The sequence below is a fragment of the Scyliorhinus torazame genome, chromosome 4 (genome assembly GCF_047496885.1).
Source record: "Scyliorhinus torazame isolate Kashiwa2021f chromosome 4, sScyTor2.1, whole genome shotgun sequence".
Lineage (NCBI taxonomy): Eukaryota > Metazoa > Chordata > Chondrichthyes > Carcharhiniformes > Scyliorhinidae > Scyliorhinus > Scyliorhinus torazame.
This window is the reverse complement of record NC_092710.1, coordinates 360,579,583-360,601,282: the sequence shown is the minus strand read 5'-3', so window position 1 is coordinate 360,601,282 and position 21,700 is coordinate 360,579,583. Positions and strand designations below refer to the sequence as shown.

Genomic DNA, 21,700 nt, shown 5'->3' with positions numbered 1-21,700 from the left:
TGTACGTGTAAAAAGCCTTGGGATTTTCCTTAACCCTATTTGCCAATGACTTTTCGTGACCCCCTTCTAGCCCGCCTGACTCCTTGCTTAAGTTCCTTCCTACTTTCCTTATTTTCCACGCAGGCTTCGTCTATACCCAGCCTTTTAGCCCTGACAAATGCCTCCTTTTTCTTTTTGACGAGGCCTACAATATCTCTCGTTATCCAAGGTTCCCGAAAATTGCCGTATTTAACCTTCTTCCTCACACGAACATGCCGGTCCTGAATTCCTTTCAACTGACATTTGAAAGCCTCCCACATGTCAGATGTTGATTTGCTCTCAAACATCCGCCCCCAATCGATGTTCTTCAGTTCCCGCCTAATATTGTTATAATTAGCCTTCCCCCAAATTAGCACATTCATCCTAGGACCACTCTTATCCTTGTCCACCAGTACTTTAAAACTTACTGAATTGTGGTCACTGTTACCGAAATGCTCCCCTACTGAAGCATCTACCACCTGGCCGGGCTCATTCCCCAATACCAGGTCCAGTACCGCCCCTTCCCTAGTTGGACTGTCTACATGTTGTTTTAAGAAGCTCCTTACAAACTCCGCCCCGTCTAAGCCCCTGGCACTAAGTGAGTCCCAGTCAATATTGGGGACGTTGAAGTCTCCCATCACCACAACCCTGTTGTTTTTACTCTTTTCCAAAATCTGTCTACCTATCTGCTCCTCTATCTCCCGCTGACTGTTGGGAGGCCTGTAGTAAACCCCCAACATTGTGACTGCACCCTTCACATTGTGGCTGCAGCCTTCCTAAAAACGTAATAACCCTCCGTGTTTAATTGTCATCCTTGATCACCTTATAGCATGTCTCCGAAATCTGTCCTGTATCATTCCTCTTTACATCCATCTGTACAGCTCATTCGTACATTTTACTTCGAATATACCGTGCATTCAGCTGCAACACATTCGGTTTAGCTCTTTTAACGTTCCTTATCATGTCCCCACATTGTTTTTTGTGTGCCGTTATCTGATAGAGGTTCTGTTTTTAGTGTGTCGCTACCTGATAGAGGTTCTGGAGTTCTCCACCTATCATATTTCGTATTCCCCTTGCTGTATATTTCTGTTTTTCTTGCTCCTCCATCTCTGAATCCTGACATAGATTGCCATACACCTGCCGTATTCGGTGAAAGCGTCCGCAACTGCCCCCCCCCCCCCCCCCGGCCCCCAACCCACCCAATGACATCGTTCCCGGTCCTACCAAGCTGTAACCCGTCCAGTTTGTCCAGGTCACACGTCCCCCAGAGCCGGTCCCACTACCCCAGCAAACTGAAACCCTCCCATGACACCATCTCTTCAGTCATGTGTTCATCCCAAATAATCCTGCGATTCACACTCTGACAAACACGTGACACTCGTAGTAACCCTGAGAAAACTACCTTGAAGTTCCTTCTTCTCAACTTTCTTCCGTACTCCGTATATTCTTCTTTTATAACATGATTTATTTTTATCTCTGTGGTTAGTATCCAAGTCTACCAAGCCCACGGGCTGATCACCCTCCCACTCCAGACTATCCTGTATGACATAGGAGCAGAATTAGGCCACTCGGCGCATCGAGTCCACTCCGCCAATAAATCATGGCTGATATTTTCTAATCCCCATTCTCCTGCCTTCATAGAATCATACAATCCTATACTTTACAGTGCAGAAGGCTGCCACTAGGCCCATCGTGTCTGCACCTGTACTTGGAAAGAGCACCCTACTTACCGCCACACCTCCAACCTATCCCCGTAACACTGCAACTCCATCTAAACTAAGGGCAATTTGGCATGGCCAATCCACCTAACCTGCACATATTTAGACTGTAGGAGGAAACCGGAGCACTCGGAGGAAACCCACGCACAGACGGAGAGAACGTACACAGAATCCACACAGACAGTGAACCAAGCAGAAATCGAACCTGGGAGACTGGCGCTGTGACGCCATGGTGCTAACCACTATGCTACCGTGCTACCGTGTCTTCTCCCCAAAACCACTGATCCCCTTATTAATCAAGAATCTATCTATCTCGGTGTCAAAAAGACTGAGTGATTTGGCCTCCACGGCCTTCTGCGGCAAAGATTCCACAGATTCACCACCCTCTGCTGAAGAAATCTCTCCTCATCTCCGTTTTAAAGGATTGTCCCTTAGTCTGAGATTGTCTCCTCTGCTTCTAGTTGTTCCTACAAGTGAAAGCATCCTCTCCACGTCCACTCTATCCAGGCCTCTAAATATCCTGTAAGTTCAATAAGATCCCCCTCTCATCCTTCTAAACTCCAACGAGTGCAGGCCCAGAGTAACTGCTCGGAAACATGCATAACCCCTATCAGCATGGAGTACATATATGGTATCCTTCTTTGCGATTGCAGCTCCCCTCGCATCTCCTCCGTTCCTTCCCTCTCGTAACTTCCCACTCAATTTTACTACTTTCACCAAATAAACTAATCCATACCTCAAGATGGGAATCTTGACACGGGAATCATTTGGTTTCCTGCGAATTAATTTTTGGGCACGTCACGAATGATCATTATATCATTTTGCAGAACTACATTTGTCGATCATAACGTCTTGTAATTTTGTCACCCCAGAGGATAAATGTCTCCCACATTCTGTGCCTTTTAGCTCATACAAAAGGTCACCTGGACTCGAAACATTAGCTCTTTCTGGGCATCACGGTAGCACAAGTGGCTTTCACTGTGGCTTCAGGGTCCCAGGTTCGATTCGCTGCTGGTTCACTGTCTGTGCGGAGTCTGCACGTGCTCCCCGTGTCAGCGTGGGTTTTCTCCAGGCGTGTCAGCGTGGGTTTTCTCCAGGCGTTCCGGTTTCCTCCCACAGTCCAAAGACGTGCAGGTTAGGTGGATTGGACATGCTAAATTCCCCTTCGTGTCCAAAATGGTTTGGAAGGTAGGGTGGAAGTGAGGGCTTAAGCGGGTCGGTGCAAACACGAGAGGCCGAATGGCCTCCTTCTGCACTGCATAACCTATGTTCTTTTCTCTCCTTATAGAAGCTGCCCGACCAGCTAAGATTTTCCAGCAATTTCTCTATTGGTTTCAGATTCCAGCGTCGGCAGTAATTCGCCTCAGTCTCTCACTGTTTCACTTTCAGACTCCAGCGTCGGCAGTAACTCGCCTCAGTCTCTCACTGTTTCACTTTCAGATTCCAGCATCGGCAGTAATATTCTTCACTCCGTCAATCAGTTTTACTCTCCCTGCGGCATCTCATCCCTTCATGAAATGCATTCCTTCCCTCTGCCGTCTTTGCTAGTACGTCCTCTGGTAACCATTCCACTGTTCTACCTTTAATTTGTTGTGATGGAAATATCTTTCCATGCACCTTCCTCACTTTATTTCTCTTCAGCTTCCTCAGCCAACGAACTTACTGCGTTACAAGAATTTTGCTGATTTCCCAGTGTTTCTCCATTTCTCCACATTTAGAATCTTCCAGTTCTATTTTCCTTTGTGTGCTGCTCTCTCTCTCTTTCTCTCTCTCTTTTCCTTTACCTTTCAATTACTTTCGTGTCACACGGGAGGGTTTAAACTAGTGTGGCAGGGGGGTGGGCACGGGAGCAATAGGTCAGAAGGTGAGAGCATTGAGGGAGAACTAGGGAATAGGGACAGTGTGGCTCTGAGGCAGAGCAGACGGGGAGAAGTTGCTGAGCACAGCGGGTCTGGTGGCCTGAAGTAAATATGTTTTAATGCAAGGAGCATTACGGGTAAGGCAGATGAACTTAGAGCTTGGATTAGTACTTGGAACTATGATGTTGTGGCCATTACAGAGACCTGGTTGAGGGAAGGGCAGGATTGGCAGCTAAACGTTCCAGGATTTAGATGTTTCAGGCGGGATAGAGGGGGATGTAAAAGGGGAGGAGGAGTTGCGCTACTTGTTCGGGAGAATATCACAGCTGTACTGCGAGAGGACACCTCAGAGGGCAGTGAGGCTATATGGGTAGAGATCAGGAATAAGAAGGGTGCAGTCATAATGTTGGGGGTATACTACAGGCCTCCCAACAGCCAGCGGGAGATAGAGGAGCAGATAGGTAGACAGATTTTGGAAAAGAGTAAAAACAACAGGGTTGTGGTGATGGGAGACTTCAACTTCCCCAATATTGACTGGGACTCACTTAGTGCCAGGGGCTTTGACGGGGCGGAGTTTGTAAGGAGCATCCAGGAGGGCTTTTTAAAACAATATGTAGACAGTCCAACTAGGGAAGGGGCGCTACTGGACCTGGTATTGGGGAATGAGCCCGGCCAGGTGGTAGATGTTTCAGTAGGGGAGCATTTCGGTAACAGTGACCACAATTCAGTAAGTTTTAAAGTACTGGTGGACAAGGATAAGAGTGGTCCTAGGATGAATGTGCTAAATTGGGGGAAGGCTAATTATAACAATATTAGGCGGGAACTGAAGAACATAGATTGGGGGCGGATGTTTGAGAGCAAATCAACATCTGACATGTGGGAGGCTTTCAAATGTCAGTTGAAAGGAATTCAGGACCGACATGTTCGTGTGAGGAAGAAGGATAAATACGGCAATTTTCGGGAACCTTGGATAACGAAATATTGTAGGCCTCGTCAAAAAGAAAAAGGAGGCATTTGTCAGGGCTAAAAGGCTGGGAATAGACGAAGCCTGCGTGGAATATAAGGAAAGTAGGAAGGAACTTAAGCAAGGAGTCAGGCGGGCTAGAAGGGGTCACGAAAAGTCATTGGCAAATAGGGTTAAGGAAAATCCCAAGGCTTTTTACACGTACATAAAAAGCAAGAGGGTAGCCATGGAAAGGGTTGGCCCACTGAAGGATAGGCAAGGGAATCTATGTGTGGAGCCAGAGGAAATGGGTGAGGTACTCAATGAATACTTTGCATCAGTATTCACCAAAGAGAAGAAATTGGTAGATGTTGAGTCTGGAGAAGGGTGTGTAGATAGCCTGGGTCACATTGAGATCCAAAAAGACGAGGTGTTGAGTGTCTTAAAAAATATTAAGGTAGATAAGTCCACAAGGCCTGATGACATCTACCCCAGAATACTGAAGGAGGCTGGAGAGGAAATTGCTGAGGCCTTGGAAGCAAATGGACGTATTAGTGAGAGGCAGCACGGTTTTGTGAAGGGGAGGTCGTGTCTCACTAACTTGATAGAATTTTTCGAGGAGGTCACTAAGATGATTGATGCAGGTGGGGCAGTGGATGTTGTCTATATGGACTTCAGTAAGGCCTTTGACAAGGTCCCTCATGGTAGTACAAAAGGTGAAGTCACACGGGATCAGGGGTGAGCTGGCAAGGTGGATGCAGAACTGGCTAGGTCATAGAAGGCAGAGAGTAGCAATGGAAGGATGCTTTTCTAATTGGAGGGCTGTGACCAGTGGTGTTCCACAGGGATCAGTGCTGGGACCTTTGCTCTTTGTAGTATATATAAATGATTTGGAGGAAAATGTAACTGGTCTGATTAGTAAGTTTGCAGACGACACAAAGGTTGGTGGAATTGCGGATAGCGATGAGGACTGTCAGAGGATACAGCAGGATTTAGATTGTTTGGAGACTTGGGCGGAGAGATGGCAGATGGAGTTTAATCCGGACAAATGTGAGGTAATGCATTTTGGAAGGTCTAATGCAGGTAGGGAATATACAGTGAATGGTAGAACCCTCAAGAGTATTGAAAGTCAAAGAGATCTAGGAGTACAGGTCCACAGGTCATTGAAAGGGGCAACACAGGTGGAGAAGGTAGTCAAGAAGGCATACGGCATGCTTGCCTTCATTGGCCGGGGCATTGAGTATAAGAATGGGCAAGTCATGTTGCAGCTGTATAGAACCTTAGTTAGGCCACACTTGGAGTATAGTGTTCAATTCTGGTCGCCACACTACCAGAAGGATGTGGAGGCTTTAGTAAGGGTGCAGAAGAGATTTGCCAGAATGTTGCCTGGTATGGAGGGCATTAGCTATGAGGAGCGGTTGAACAAACTCGGTTTGTTCTCACTGGAACGAAGGAGGTTGAGGGGAGACCTGATAGAGGTCTACAAAATTATGAGGGGCATAGACAGAGTGGATAGTCAGAGGCTTTTCCCCAGGGTAGAGGGGTCAATTATTAGGGGGCATAGGTTTAATGTGAGAGGGGCAAGGTTTAGAGTAGATGTACGAGGCAAGTTTTTTACGCAGAGGGTAGTGGGTGCCTGGAACTCGCTACCGGAGGAGGTGGTGGAAGCAGGGACGATAGTGACATTTAAGGGGCATCTTGACAAATATATGAATAGGATGGGAATAGAAGGATACGGACCCAGGAAGTGTAGAAGATTGTAGTTTAGTCGGGCAGCATGGTCGGCACGGGCTTGGAGGGCCGAAGGGCCTGTTCCTGTGCTGTATATTTCTTTGTTCTTTGTTTTGTTCTTTGTCCACATAGCTTTCCCTCCTCCTCCCTCTCTTTAGCTCCCATTCATACTTTTGCAATTGCTACTGACATTACTGATGCGTTATCTCTCAATCTCGCTGTGTGTTCTCTTTTCACACACCAGACGTCGACACAGAGACGTGCACTGCTGCCATTCCCCTCGTTCCTTCTGTTTTACTTTCCCTCTCCCACTTCATCCACACCTCCTCCACATACATAGATACAAATTTCTGCCATTGTTCTCTCTGGCTAGAGTTGTGCAGCGGGACACATAAGTCAAGAGAATGGTCTTACTTCCTCAGCACGAAGAGGAGTGCCGCCAATGCGACGATCACACCCACGAAGCCCAGATATTCGAAAAGTCCCATGGCAAAGTACAAATACCACGAGATCATTTGAATTATAAAAAAAACTCGATTCTCCTTAATCCTTGACTATTCTGTTCAATACGTTGGAACCCTCCTGACTAAGTGGTGAAAATGTATAGAAAAACTCACACCCTCAACATTTCTCACAAATACAGAACTCTCAATCGAGCTTCAGAGAAAGGAAGCACACATGTTGTAAATTGTAACTGTTATTGCACTGTTGTTACATATCACTTGGTTCACGGCAAAAATCGATCCAGACATATGTATGTTCTAATGGAATGAGATTATTTAATTGAACCTAAATGTTGGATAGATATTTTACTCAGATTAGTTTTATACCTACCCTGTTTGTCCTCCAGTAGTGGAAGTTCTACCATTTAACCCACATTCGGGTTCAGATATTGCTAATTTTGTCATGAGCAATCATTTTTTAAACTTGAAAGTACCCTATTTATTTTGATTTCTAACGGATGGCTTTAGTGTGCCTAATACACCTACCCTGCACGTTTTTGGCTTGTGGGGTAAAAACCACGCAGGCACGGGGAGAATGTGCAAACTCCACACGGGCAATGGCCCGTGGCGCAGCACGAACGCAGGATCGAATCCGGGGCCGGAATCCAGCATTGAAACAATGCCACTTCCAAGTGAGAATTATTGCCTCGGTCCTGAACATCTAAAACAGCATCATATCCTCTGTGTTGAATAAGTAATAAGTGAGATTTTGCTCAGTCGGCAACCTATGTCACTTCAGGGATTCTTCTGAAGAGATCCTGAGCAATGCTGAGTTCTCCTAATCCATTTGTTCAGCCCGTGCAGCACACGCTCAGTAGTGAACATGTAGCCGCTACAATCTCCCTGAGGATGAACATTCTGCAAGTTCTGCTGTGACTCAGTACTGATGCAAGTCAGGACCGCATTCCCTCTGGGATGAAAGAAAGACTTTACATACCTCATTATGTGCTGAATCCCACACAGGGCTATTCTCCCTCAGCACAAACATTTCCGTGTGTTGACAAAATTGAGGCTTTGAAACCATGTCCAATCGTCGGGATGATCAATTTGCATAAAGGAATGCAGTTTGTCTGTTTTTTATACTCATGTCAAAACCAGGCCAGGTTAAGGAGCCGGTCACGCTGCAGGCCATGAGCTGGGTAAACATTTATTTGGGTATGTGAGAGAAAGGGCACAAGAAGTAGAGAGAAATAAATGAGACAAGAAGAGGACAGTCAAATAAAAACAAAAACAAGAAATTGAGACAGACTTGCATTTATAAAAACCTGTAATCAAATCAGGACGCCCAGCGGCGCTGCACAGAAAGATAAGCATGTGAGAACGCGCTCTCCCATTTGTAATGTAAAACCGTGTCAGATAATTTAACTGAAGCAAATTCAATAAAACAACCATGAAGTAAAACCACCGAAACTGGTTTTTGCTTGCGTTGCTGAATAGCAATGAACAGAAGACCAGGACAGGTGTGTGAATGTTGCCTGTTCTGATTTAAATAACGCCCCTAGCGTATATTTTCTCGCTGCAAAGGGCGGAGTGCCTGGCAATACATTTTTTCCACTCTGTTCTCTCCACAACCTGCAGCTCTCATCCAGTCCTACCAATCCAGCCCTATGTGTCTATTTGCAAAGGTCAGCTTCGTGACCCAGTGTGTTTTCCAGAATGCTGTCAGCGGTACTCCATGGAACAACTTGGGGTAGCACGGTAGCACGTGGATAGGCACTGTGGCTTCACAGCGCCAGGGTCCCAGGTTCGATTCCCTGCTGGGTCACTGTCTGTGCGGAGTCTGCACGTTCTCCCCGCGTCTGCGTGGGTTTCCTCCGGGTGCTCCGGTTTCCTCCCACAGTCCAAAGATGTGCAGGTTTGGTGTATTGGCCATACGAAGTTTCCCTTAGTATCCAAAAAGTTTAGGAGGGGTTATTGGGTTACTGGGATAGGGTTGAAGTCAGTGCTTAATGTGGGTCAGTGCAGACTCGATGGGCTGAATGGCCTCTTTCTGCACTGGATGTTCTATGTAAACAACGATCAGAATAGGTTGCGGAAGGGTCAGGTTTCATTAAAACTCATTGCGGCCTTGCTCTAAAAAAGAGCAAAACAGAACTCAATAAAGGAGGCAAGTGAATTCCTTACCTCACAACCAGCGAAGTACAATCGCCTGAAATTCCCTGAGGAAAATTGAAGTCTGGTATTCGGGAGAAAATTCTACATCCGAATAATCATTGAATTCCTTCATGAAAAAGGAGGTTGTCCGGCCAATCGGCCTCTACCGACCCTCCAAAACAGCTTCCACTCGCTCGTCCACTATCCCTGTTAACCTACCTAATTTTTGGTGATGATGCACGATTTGCATGGCCAGTCCATCTAACGTGAACTTCTTTGGTCTGTGTGAGGAAACCGCAGCACCCGGCAGAAACCGATGCAGACACGGGGAGAACGTGGATACTCTACACAGAGTGTCTTGCAAGTTTGGAATCGAACCCGGGTTTTAGGCGGAGAGACAGCATGGCGAACCTCTGTGCCACCTTGCCACTCATCTGAAGTGGTACATAATAAATGAATTCGCTGTGGTTCTGCAGGCTGGTCTTCTTACTCAGGCATCCGCTCAGCAGGTCAGCAGGCTTTTCGGATCCAAAGTTCTTCAATGGTTTCATTAGAATGGAAGGTAAGAATCTCAGATGTTCACCCATGTGAGATTTATTCATTCGGAAAAGAAGCAGCCCATTCCTACATGTGGAAATACAAAGGGAACATAGTGGCTTCTGCTGATGGACGGAGAAACCCACTTGCCTGAATCATGACCTTTTTGAATGGCACCAATTAAAGAGCAATTCAGCTTTGCCAAACCACCTACCCGGCAAATCTTTGTGTTGTCATGGTGAGACCCAAGCAGAAACAGGAAGGATGCGTCACCTCCACAGGGACAGTGTTCCGAGACTGGGGTCGAACCCGCGACCTAGGCGCCATGAGGCAGCATTGCTAATCATTGCAGCGTAATAACGGACCGAGGCTGTTTCCATTGTACTCTCCATAGCCAGGACTTTCAATTAGGGAAGAGAATGTCAGAGAGCAATCGTTGCATTCAGTAAAGAAGAGGCCCTTCAGCTCATGGAGGCTAAACCTACAAAACTATACGAAACCTAACAAATCCTACTTTCCAGCACTCCGCTACTTATGACATTTCAGGAGCTCATCCACCGTGCATTCCAAAAGTTGGGAGGAGTCTCGCCTCCCCTACCCTCCAGGACGTGAATTCTAGACTTGCATCACAGGCTAGTTTAAAAGAGTTTGCACCCCTTCTCCATTACACAATTGCGTCATCTCAGCCATCTTCCTTGTGAATCTCGTCGGTTAGTCACAAGTGCAATTCGCATCGTTTCTGCAGTGACATGACCAGAATTACACACAGTACACCAGCTATGGCCTAACGAAAGTTATATCCAGCTCTACCATATCCTGCCTGTTCTTATAATAGATGTCAGGACTGGTAAACGCGAGTGTACGCATGTCTACGACCCTATTGAGCTGTCCTGTCGCCTGAATAAATCTCTGGACAGTCACGTCAATTCTCCCCTGATTCTCTGGGCCTCTTTGTGTCCGGCTTTACTTTGAGAAATCCCTTGTCGGCGAAACGGAGGATATGCCGGTGGAGAATCCAGCCGCTATCTTACTACTAAAGGTGTCAAATGCCCCTAAAGCCTGGGGAGCCAGTCCCAGAACCGCTATCTCTCCCTCTTGTGTTTAATCTGCCCCCTCCGGTTGTTTACTGCCTCGTTTAAAATAAAGGCAGAAACACGAATGAATCCCGTTCCCGCTCATTACCCACCTACCCACTCTACCTGCACACTCCAGTATTGGAGCTGTTTATATATTAATAACGAACCTTCCACTTCCTGGCCACAGACTCCACATGGGACACTCCCAGTTTTTGTACCTGTTCCTACGTTCCCCAAAACCTCTAATCTGCTTTGCTATCTCTTCCATCACTCACCCTTCCTCTTTCAATCTCCCCACCCATTTCTCTTACTCAGCGAGAAATAAAATGTCTGCCGGACCACTCACTCTAGGATTGCTGCTGTTTCTTTATTCGATATTACTGAGAAAATAAGCAACAGTAACTCTCGTTATTGTCACAAACACTGACATTAACAGTGCGGTGAAGTTACGGTGAAAAGACTCTAGTCGCCATATTCCGGCGACTGTTCGGGCATACAGAGGGAGAATTCAGAATGTCCAAATTACCTAACAGCACGTCTTTCTGTAGTTGTGGTATGAAACTGGAGCACCAGGAGAAAACCCACGCAGACATGGGGAAAATGTGCAGACTCCGCACAGTCTGTGACCCAAGCCGGGAATCGAACCTGGAATCCTGGTGTTGTGAAGCAACAGTACTAACCACTGCGCTACCGTGCCACCACTGCCTGAACCTTCCACTTCCATCAAGCCTCTCCCTCCCTCTGATTCTCTTATTCCTTCCCATTTAATTTCTGTCCCTCCCTCTCCCATTTCATTTCTCTCCCTCCCAGTCCCTCTTCCCCTATCTCGCATTTCATTTTTCTTCCTCCCTCCCTTCCGCCACCCGTCCCTCCCTACTCCCCTTCATCCCTCACTCCTTCCCCCCTATCTCTCTCTCTCCCTCTCTCTCAAGGGGTTAATTGTCCACACCCTACTCTCTTTCGGTCTTCCACACCTCGGAGGCCCCGCCCGCCTCTCCGAGTCCCCCTCTCTCTGTCTCTCTTTTGCCCCCAAAACCTTTGCATTTGATACAGACAGTTCAAGAGTGCATTGCTGTTTATTGGGCAGAGACAAAGACAGAAGGAGAGATACTGGCAGGGAGAGAGAGGTAGAGACAGGGCGAGAGAGTAACAGGCAGAGACAGAAAGACGGAGGGAGAGGGAGATGATGACAATGAGATAGAAAGAGAATCAGGCAGTCACACAGAGAGCGAAATAGAGACAGAACTAAACACAGACTGAGGAGGAGACAGAGAGAGAGACAGGCTCAAGAGAAAGACGGGGAGACAAAGGGACAAATACAAAGTCAGGACCTGACTGTAAGTGAACACAAAATAATTCCGGTGCATTTCACTAAGGCCTCAATTCGTCGCGGTATCTAAACCTGCCAGCATCAATACAGAACGCAGCCTCGTGTGAAACAACTTTAAATTGAGCCTGTCGTGACTTCTACCCCTTGATTTACGAGTGAATCCATTCATTTATTTTTCAAACGTTCGTAATGCAATCTGCCATCTCCCTCGCTTACTCTTCAAAGTAAACCTGGACTGGGTTAGTGCGCCGGCACAGTGTTCCCTGAGTGAATCATGCAGAATAGGCCGAAGTGAGCAGTCAGCTATTTTGAGCACTTTTGCAAGTTTGACATACGTGTGTACGGAGACAGACAGGTGTGGAGAGAGAGAGAGAGAGAGAGAGAATCAGGCAGAGAGATGAAGACAGAACGGGAGACAGGCAGGCAGTGTCAGAGGGAGAGGGGGCGAGAGAGAATGGGAGAGACAATCAGAGATAGATAAAGGGGCGGATGCAACGTCAGCACGTCACTAAAACTCAATTCCAAATGATTCCGCTCCATGCCACAAACGCCTCAATTCATCATAGGGTAAAAACCTGCCGGCTTTAATCCAGAATGCAGCCTCGTGTTAAATAACTTAAAACTCAGCATCCTGTGACTTCTCTCATTCGCTTTACAAGTCAATCCATGCATTTATTTTTTAAACGTTCTCATTCACATTTCTGTTCCCTCCGTCTTAAAATTTGATTGTGCCCTAGATTAGGCCTTGAATTAATACGTGGTAAAAGAGGCTGCATTAAATCTCATGGGAATATACAGTAGGATATACAGTGGGTAGAACCCTCAAGAGTATTGAAAGTCAAAGAGATCTAGGAGTACAGGTCCACAGGTCATTGAAAGGGGCAACACAGGTGGAGAAGGTAGTCAAGAAGGCATACGGCATGCTTGCCTTCATTGGCCGGGGCATTGAGTATAAGAATTGGCAAGTCATGTTGCAGCTGTATAGAACCTTAGTTAGGCCACACTTGGAGTATAGTGTTCAATTCTGGTCGCCACACTACCAGAAGGATGTGGAGGCTTTAGAGAGGATGCAGAAGAGATTTACCAGAATGTTGCCTGGTCTGGAGGGCATTAGCTATGAGGAGCGATTGAATAAACTCGGTTTGTTCTCACTGGAACGAAGGAGGTTGAGGGGAGACCTGATAGAGGTATACAAAATTATGAGGGTCATAGACAGAGTGGATAGTCAGAGGCTTTTCCCCAGGGTAGAGGGGTCAATTACTAGTGGGCATAGGTTTAAGGTGAGAGGGGCAAGGTTTAGAGTAGATGTACGAGGCAAGTTTTTTACGCAGAGGGTAGTGGGTGCCTGGAACTCACTACCGGAGGAGGTAGTGGAAGCAGGGACGATAGGGACATTTAAGGGGCATCTTGACAAATATATGAATAGGATGGGAATAGAAGGATACGGACCCAGGAAGTGTAGAAGATTGTAGTTTAGTCGGGCAGTATGGTCGGCACGGGCTTGGAGGGCCGAAGGGCCTGTTCCTGTGCTGTACATTTCTTTGTTCTTTGTTCTTTGTATGAGGAAGAGACCCCCTCCCTGCAACCCCCCCCCCCCCCCCCCAGTTAAACTGAACGGTGCTCTCCACCATAGCTTATCCCACCCACCCCTCCACACTCTGACACACTCACAGGGCTGGACAACAGCCAGAGGGAGGTGGGACCCACTCCCTCCACACACCCTCTCTCCCCCATTCCTAAATTATCCAAATCCCACCGACCTGTCCGAAAACACAAACACCAGCCAGTCATTGATATAAACAAGCCGTTAGCCGGGCCCCAGGCCGGGACATTTAGATTCAGCTGTTCAGCTCCAATCCTCCTCCCTACCCCCGCAAATCGTTTGTAGTCTATGAACTAATTAAATTTCAAATATTGTGTGGTCACTAAGCTGTCAGTCCAGTGAAGGTGCACAGCAGGATACCACTGAGAGCAATGTGATCCTATCCTGTTCGAGAGGGGAGGTTGGAGACACATTTTCCTTACCATGTCTGATGCAATTCTCATTCCCTCTCCTCCCATTCGCACTCAATCCCCCGGACCACACAGCCTGATTGCCTTTTCTGGAGACACATCCCCTCTGTCCACATAAAGAGTTAAACTCCCCGCTTTAATCTGGGAAACCAGCTGCCCAATCCTATTGACGACTTTTAAAATTCGCCCTCACACCATTTTGTTTTGACGGAAAACAGGGAATCCACAGAAGGTGTGACCAAGCCTCCCCCTGAGACTAGGAGCTGGGCATGGATTCCACACTGGAGATCCCCAGGTATTGTGCACGTATTCTCCCCCCCCCCCCCCACATCTGACCCATCCCCCGTGTATTCTGCTCTCTACTCCGATTACCCCCGCTTTCCTCTTTCTCAATCTCTCTCTCTTTTCACCCATTTCTCTTATTCAGGGAGAAAGATGGGGAAGGAGACAGAGAGACTGAACATGTTACAACCAGAAGTTCAATAAAAGTTATTTCAAACTCATCCCTGGGCATTTTCATGGAACCGTGACATTAATTACTGTAAAACACGGTTTTTATTAACATTCGTCTAAATTACATTATATGAAAGACCCTCTTCAAAACTGACAGTAGGTTGGGGGGGAGTGAGGGGATGCTCGAAGACTTAAGAGAACTCAGTGAGCTGAATTAAATACTTCCTCCCCCAAACGCACTCCGGCCCATTACCCAGACTTCGCTGAACAGTCCAGTTAATCACTTGGTTGTCAGCACGGGAGACATTCTGGGATTTAATACAATCCTTTTCACTGCCTCACATTTATAAATTCAATTCCAGGACCGCGGGAAAATGAGGAAAGTCAATATCTTCATGTCCACATGTGGCAATGCAAAGCAGAATTCGACAAACATCCCCACAGGGGGCATGGCCACAGGAGACCAGCCCAGATCGTGTATCTCTATTAATAACTCCCGACACTCTGCCCGCAACAACACACACAAGTACCCAACTCCGCCCTCTCATGAACCAGGGGTTCATTCCCTCGCTAGACATTTTCAAAACGGCTGTACCAGGATTGTAGTTTGTGTAAAATCGCACTTTCTAAAAAGATTTAATGGGTCTATGACTGCACACCAGACCACCACCACGAGACGCTGTGCCCTCACTCTACCCCATATGTTTTCTGTTTGACTATCTCTCTGCCTGTTTCCCCAGGCACTCCCTCTTCGGTCTCTCCTCCCTTTTTCACAATCTCGCTCTCCCTCCACCATCTCTCTGTCTTTCTCTCTCTCCCTCACTCTTCCTATCCCCCTTACCGCACTCTTTCTGTCCACTCACTCTTTCTCATATCCCAGATAATAGGAGAGGGAAGCTAGAGCGACACACACAGAAATCCAACCATCACAACCAAAGCACACTGAATTCAAATGGCCCCCTATGATATTCATTTCACCCGCACATTTAAGTTTTGGCCTAAAATACAGGCTTTATTCCAGAATTATACTCGCTTCAAGTTAAAGGACTTTCATTCCGTGCCAATTTACAGTCAATGGATTCAAGTTTTAAGTTACTCCATTGTTGTCAATTTAGTGAATTCTGCAGGCAACCTTTGCACAGGGAGATCCCAATAATGTCGAGGCTTTCAAAATTGAGTTCAGAGTTTCTCTTAATGGATCTCTCTCTCTTTCTGTTGCTGCACCATTGTTGTATTGTACAAACTGACGGCAGGCATATGAATACACAGTCGGATTCCACAAGCAGCAATGCGATCATGGCTGAAAATCCCCCCCGTGGCCTGTGGAATGGGTTTATTAACTGCCCTATTCACCATCATTCACGTTTATGACTTTAACATTCGAGACCTTGGAACAGACTTTGCAGTCCGCGAACTATTTTATTTTAAAAGGTTTGGTCACTGCTGCTGGGGATCAAACGTCACAGGCCAGCGTAGTGCACAGTACGATCCCACAACAGCAGAAATCCGAGCGTAACCAATTGCAAACGGTCATTCCTCCCTCCACACTAATGTCCACATACCCTCACACCTGCAACAATCTCCTTTCGACTCTGCACCTGACCCACACAGCGAGCCGCACCCCATCACCATGTGATGGTTGGATTTCTCTGTGTGTCTCCGGAGCTCCTCTTTCCCATTGTCTGGGATGTGAGAAAGAGTGAGAGGACAGAACGAGAGCGGTAGTGGGATAGAGAGAGTGAGGAAGAGAGACATTTCTGTCTCCCATCCTCGCTCCCTCTCTACGCTCCTCACTCACTCACTCTCATTTTCCCTCAGGTATTAAAATTAAACCTGGGTCATGCTAATAACCAGACACACACTCACCGTGGGTGAAGTCTGTAGAATGGGCCTCAGTCCAGCCATGGATCCTCTGGAGAAAAGCCATTGTCTAATGATTCCTGGTCACATTACAGTCTTCAAAATTCAAATTTGAAGAAGGAGAAACCTAACTAAAACTAGGAAAATGTCTAAACTAATTAACACAGCAAGAGTCCAGTATCCAGTTTGTCATTTTTACAATGACCTAGAGGAAGGCGCAGAAGGGTGTGTGAGAAAATTTGCAGACGATACTAAAGTCGGTGGTGTTGTCGATAGTGTGGAAGGATGTAGCAGGTTACAGAGGGATATAGATAAGCTGCAGAGCTGGGCTGAGAGGTGGCAAATGGAGTTTAATGTAGAGAAGTGTGAGGTGATTCACTTTGGAAGGAATAACAGGAATGCGGAATATTTGGCTAATGGTAAAGTTCTTGAAAGTGTGGATGAGCAGAGGGATCTAGGTGTCCATGTACATAGATCCCTGAAAGTAGCCACCCAGGTTGATAGGGTTGTGAAGAAGGCCTATGGAGTGTTGGCCTTTATTGGTAGAGGGATTGAGTTCCGGAGTCGGGAGGTCATGTTGCAGCTGTACAGAACTCTGGTACGGCCGCATTTGGAGTATTGCATACAGTTCTGGTCACCGCATTATAGGAAGGGCGTGGAGGCTTTGGAGCGGGTGCAGAGGAGATTTACCAGGATGTTGCCTGGTATGGAGGGAAAATCTTATGAGGAAAGGCTGATGGACTTGAGGTTGTTTTCGTTGGAGAGAAGAAGGTTAAGAGGAGACTTAATAGAGGCATACAAAATGATCAGGGGTTGGATAGAGTGGACAGTGAGAGCCTTCTCCCGCGGATGGAAATGGCTGGCACGAGGGGACATAACTTTAAACTGAGGGGTAATAGATATAGGACAGAGGTCAGAGGTAGGTTATTTACGCAAAGAGTAGTGAGGTCGTGGAATGCCCTACCTGCTACAGTAGTGAACTCGCCAACATTGAGGGCATTTAAAAGTTTATTGGATAAACATATGGATGATAATGGCATAGTGTAGGTTAGATGGCTTTTGTTTCGGTGCAACATCGTGGGCCGAAGGGCCTGTACTGCGCTGTATTGTTCTATGTTCTATGTTCTATGTTCTATGTTCTATCCCCACTCAGTTACACAAACTCTCAGCGACATCTAAATACCAAAATTTCACAGCTTTCAACCAGCGCCTGAAAAAGATTGAGAGACAGAGATTGTGTTTATCTCTGTCTTTCCATCCCTATCTTATTCATATTTCTGTCCCCCTCCCTCACGCGCACTCTCTTTGTCCCTCAGGTATTCAAATTAAACCTGAGGTAAGGTAAAATAACAGACAAAACAAACCCCGGGTAACAGGCCTCAGCCAGCGCTCCCTCTGGAAGAATTTCCACTCTCTCGCCCTCCTCACCAACTTCCCCTCTTTGGAGTCCTGCCGGCCTTCCAGTTTTCAAAATAAAAATCCCTCCGGAGAAAAAAATATAACATTGTCTTAAAAGACAAAAGCAGGGGAAAAAAATTTTAATACGCAAAATAGCACAACAGAAGTCCAACATGTGCACTCTTGACTCAATGTCTCAACAACATGCCAACTCACACAATTCACAGGTGAAAAAGAAACATATTGTGACATTAAGCAACACCCCCCCACACACACACACATACACACAGCCACATATACACACACATAAATACACACACACAAATACACACGTTCGCACATGCACAGACACACACACACACACTCACACAGCCAAACGCACACACATAAACACATACAAATAGACACACACAGCCACACATACACACAGCCACACATACACAAACACTCACACACACGCGCACAAATACACACACACACATACACACGCACACACATACACACACACATACACACACACACACATATACAAACAACACGCACACACACACATATACAAACAACACGCACACAGGCACACACACACAAACACGCACACACACATACACACGCACCTTTACACAACACACACGCACACTACTTACACACGCACACACACACACATGTACACAGACACACACATTCACATATACATACACACATACAAACAAACACACACAGTCACACACAAACACGCACACACACGCACACACGCACACGCTCACGCAAATACGCACACACATACACAGAGACACGCACACACACGCACATGCTCACGCACACACACACACAGACACACACACACACATGCACACGCACACGCACACACTCACGCACACACATACACATAGACACACACACACTGAACCAGAAGGACAATGGGATTGGTTTGTGAACTGAAGTGCATCAAACTCAGATTGATCCTCAGTGAGCCGTGAGCAAACTCCACCGATGGTCTCTGGCATGTGTGGAATGTCTGTCTCCGAGTTGACTCTCAATTGACGTGGAAATGGCTCGACAACAGATACTGATCTCCTTTCTATTGATGAACGACACAGCAATCGACCCAGCAGGCTGCTGTCTTCATTTCTCTATTTTTATTTTGAAAACAACCATATTTCCCCTGTTGGTAATTTTCCTCTAGTTCAAACACTGACATCCACAAAAGCACGTGACATATTTCCAGAAACCAGAACACAGGGAGTGGGCAGAGAATGGTGTTGTGTTGCTAATCTCATTGTGGATTGCAGAGTGTGTCAGCTTCAAATGTATCCCTGCTGGCAGGTCCTCCTCTGCCCTATACAGACGTGGAAAAATGTGATTTCAACGAAACCTCCTTTCTGCCCGATTTTACTGGAGATTTGGGCCTTTCTCACACCAGTGTTAGATTCCAGTCTGTAACTCACTCCCAGGTATCTGCTCTGTTTTTAAACCGTCCCGAACACCTCGGTTAGTTTTTAGATTGTAATTCACTTCCGGGAATCTTTTGTTCTTTCTATAAACCATCCTGAACCCCTCAATTAGATTCCAGTCTGCAACTCAGTCTCCCTGGTATTCCTCATTCTAACAATAGCCATCTAAAACCTCTGAAATAGATTCCAGCCTGCAGCTCATTTCCGGGTATCTGGTATTCTATGTATGCACCATCTCAGAACTCTCAATTCGATTCCAGTCTGTTAATTATTGACGGATATCTGTTCTACTGTATATACAACACTCAACCCTGGAATAGCTTCCAGTCTGCAATTTACTCCGTGATTTCCGTTATTCTAAATACAAACTACTCTGACTCCGATTAGATGTCAGTCCGCAACTCTCGCCCGCCTATTTGGTATTCATGTACAAACCAATCGGGACCCTTCAATTCGAAACCACCCCGAAACGCCCGATTAGGTTCCAGTCTATAACTCACTCTCGGTTATCTGTTATTCAACGTATAAACCATCGCGAATCCCTCGATTAGATTCCTTTTTGTAGATATATTATTCTAAACAGAGCGGACAACAGGGCAGCACCGTAGCATTGTGGATAGCACAATTGCTTCACAGCTCAAGGGTCCCAGGTTCGATTCCGGCGTGGGTCACTGTCTGTGCGGAGTCTGCACATCCTCCCCGTGTGTGCGTGGGTTTCCTCCGGGTGCTCCGGTTTCCTCCCACAATCCAAAGATGTGCAGGTTAGGTGGATTGGCCATGATAAATTGCCCTTAGTGTCCAAAATTTCCCTTAGTGTTGGGTGGGGTTGCTGGGATAGGGTGGAGGTGTTGCCCTTGGGTAGGGTGCCCTTTGCAAGAGCCGGTGCAGACTCGATGGGCTGAATGGCCTCCTTCTGCACTTTAAATTCTATATACTCTATAATAGAATGTCCGTCAAAACATAGCCAACAGGTTGTACAGTTTATTCCCTTTTCCTTCCTCCCACATCCCCCTTTCCGCAATGAACAATTCCTCAAATAACGTGATGAATGGCCTACACCGCACATTGATCGGAGGTGCATCCGACCTCCAATTTAACAGAATCCTCCACCGGACAATCAGAGAGGCGACGGCAGATATACCGGCTCCATTCCCCAGATCTGTCTACTCCGCAAGTCCAAATATTACCACCATATTGTCTGGCCTTAACTCAGCCTCCACTACGTTAGATAGCGTCGCAGACACCGCCTAGCAAAAAGCCTCCAGCTTCTCACAAGCCCTGAACATGTGAACCCGAAGGCGCTGGTCCCCGCCCACACTTCCCACACCCATCGGACCCTCCCTGGAAAAAACCCTGATCCTCCCCGAGCCAAAAGCAACCGGTGCGCCACAATGAACTGAATCAAGCTCATTTTTCACAGGAGGAAGTTATGTCCCCTCCCCCTCCCGCGTCGCCTCACACAGGGACCCCATCCTATTCCCCTTTCCAGCTCCTACTCCAACTTACGCTTTATCCTCGCCCAATGTGCCTTGCCCTGCTGCCCAATCACCCGTAAATGTCCCCAGCTCCACCCTCCCCCAAATCATCAGGGAGCAGCAGTTTCTCCAACAGGGTGTATTCTGGTAACTGAAGGAACATCCGCCACTCCGTTTGCACGAAATCACGCAACTGTATGTACCTAAACTTCAGCTCGGCAGCTCAAACCTCTCCCGCAGCTCGACCATCCCCACAATCTTCCCCTCGAGAACATATTGCTAACCCGCTCCAGCCCTGCCTCCCTACACTTCAGTTACATGCCGTCCACCAACCCCTGGTTTGAACCCGTAGTTCCCGCACTGTGGCGTCGGAACCGACATTTTGCGCAACGTAAAGTGCTTCCTCAACTGGTCCCATATCCCGATGGTCGAATGCACCACCAGACTTACCGTATATCTCCCCGGGGCTGTGGCAAAGGCGCTCAAATCGGAACCCATGCAGGGCTTCTTCTCCAACATGATCCACTCCGTCCACTCATCCCCTCCACACTAATACAACATGTACTGGAGCGCCACGTCCCCCCGCCCCTTCTACCTTTGCTTCAGTAACAGCGCCCTCTTCACCCTAGCACCTTCGCCACGCATATCAACTCCGAGACCAGTTTCTCTCTCTCCAGTACTCTGGCACCTCCTCCATGGCCAGAGAGGAATTGGAAATTTGGGTCAGAACCCCGTCATCTCGATCGTCGCCTACCATAGGATGCTGGGACACAATTCAATCGGATCAGTAGATTTGTCCACTTTTAAGCTATCAACACCTTGCCACTCCCCATGTTGCTTTGCTGCAGAACCTCGCAGTCTGCCTCGCTGAGTTCCATACATACCTCCTTATTATCTTGGATGAAGACAGATGTGAAGTATTCCTTTAACACCCTACCAATTTCACCTGGCTCCACCCACAGATTGTCCCATTTGGTCCCTTATGGGCCCTACTCCTTCCCTCGTTATCTTCTTCCCATTAATAATCTTTCATAAAATCTTGGGATTTTCCCTAATTTCCCTAAGCCAGAGTTTTCCCATATCCGCTCTTTGCTCTCATAGTTGCATTCCGAAGCTCCATCCTGCACTTTCTCTACTCCACTAATGCTTCCATTCATTTGTTCTCCTTGTACTTTTTAAAACCTTCGCTTTTCCTTCTCATCGTTTCGTGAAAATCCCTGGTCATCCATTGACCCCATCAG

General features: G+C 47.0%; 1 protein-coding gene across 1 annotated transcript in view; it reads right to left on the bottom strand.

The window, feature by feature from the left end:
* The window catches only part of LOC140411522 (equilibrative nucleobase transporter 1-like), a 128,229-nt gene extending 107,193 nt beyond the window's left edge, over positions 1-21,036 (bottom strand). The window contains exon 1 of the mRNA XM_072500608.1: positions 20,910-21,036. Within this exon, the coding sequence (XP_072356709.1) occupies positions 20,910-20,978 (69 nt within the window). The 5' untranslated portion in view covers positions 20,979-21,036. The remainder of the gene's footprint in view (positions 1-20,909) is intronic.
* Positions 21,037-21,700: the final 664 nt, after the last annotated feature.